We start from the raw sequence: 1,181 nt of genomic DNA, 5'->3' as shown, positions 1-1,181 counted from the left end.
TGAAACCCCGTCTCTACTAAAAATACAAAAATTAGCTGGGCATGGTGGCACATGCCTGTAGTCCCAGCTACTCGGGAGGCTGAGGCAGGAGAATTACTTGAACCCAGGAGACGGAGGCTGCGGTGAGCCGAGATAGCGCCATTGCACTCCAGCCTGGGTAACAAGAACGAAACTCCGTCTCAAAAAAAAAAAGACTGTACTACTGATAAGGAACCATCTCCGAGATCCACTGTTAAATGGAATAAATGAAGGAGCTGAAAGAATGGAAAATACAGTACCATCTGTGTCACCTGGTTGCTTGTACCTGCACAAAATATTTCTGGAAAGGGGATATAAAGCAGCTAACACTGCGCCTTCGGGGAGGGAAGAATAGAAAACAGGGAATATTTTGCTATATGCCCTTTGAACCACTTGAAGTTTAGACCTGCTTTTAAAAATAAGGTTTAAACCAAGCAAATAATAAAGTACCTGGTGCCTATCCCTCCGTAAACCGGCCTCCTTCCCTGTAGGAGTAAATGGTTCACTGCACACAGGAGGTGACTCTCACCAAATGGCAGATCATGCAAACCAAAATGTGACCCAGAAGGAAGGCAGAGCCAGCCAGCCCCTCCCCAGAGCCCAGAGTCCCACCCAGCCCAGGGGCCACTCACCCTCCACGGTTTCCTTCGTCCTGATTGTCTCCTCTGAAATGTCATTCGACTCAATCATCTGCAAAAAGAGCCCCTGTGAGGGGGATGCTCACCTCTGCCCCTTGGCCCCAGCCCTAGCCAGCCCAGCCAGCACACCTGCAGTTTGCACACCCTACGAAAAGGGAGCTCAGGGATGGACTCAGGACTTGCTGTGGGCAGGGAGTGCAGACGTCCTCAGTCTGACCTCCCTGACAAGAGGACCCCCATTCTGCCCCCAGCTCTGCTGAGGCCTGCCTGTGCCACTTCTAGGTGAATACCTCCCACCCTTCCTTTGTTGAAAACGTTTATTAAACAGTTCGCTCCTTCCCTGGGACGCCTACAGAGATTCGTCCTGGGAATTCATTATTCGTTTCTCTGTGTCCCAGAGACAAGACTTCTGGCCTCAGTTTCTCATCCATAAAACAAGTATTGGCTGCTATGGGTGAGTGTGTACGCGGCATGCTTGGGGCCACCTCCTGGAGGGATTTGATTAAATGCTAGTTCCTTTCTCTT

The 1,181-nt window shown here is 50.4% G+C and overlaps 1 protein-coding gene across 1 annotated transcript in view; it reads right to left on the bottom strand.

The window, feature by feature from the left end:
- Positions 1–1,181, bottom strand: part of CLIP2 (CAP-Gly domain containing linker protein 2) — a 93,712-nt gene that overhangs the window by 16,204 nt on the left and 76,327 nt on the right. The window contains exon 11 of the mRNA XM_037743772.1: positions 580–708. Coding sequence (XP_037599700.1) covers positions 580–708 — 129 coding nt within the window. The remainder of the gene's footprint in view (positions 1–579; positions 709–1,181) is intronic.

Source organism: Cebus imitator, unplaced genomic scaffold (assembly GCF_001604975.1).
Source record: "Cebus imitator isolate Cc_AM_T3 unplaced genomic scaffold, Cebus_imitator-1.0 Scaffold153, whole genome shotgun sequence".
Taxonomy (NCBI): Eukaryota; Metazoa; Chordata; class Mammalia; order Primates; family Cebidae; genus Cebus; species Cebus imitator.
Note: the sequence above shows the minus strand (reverse complement) of the source record. Positions and strands in the feature narration are given on the sequence as shown.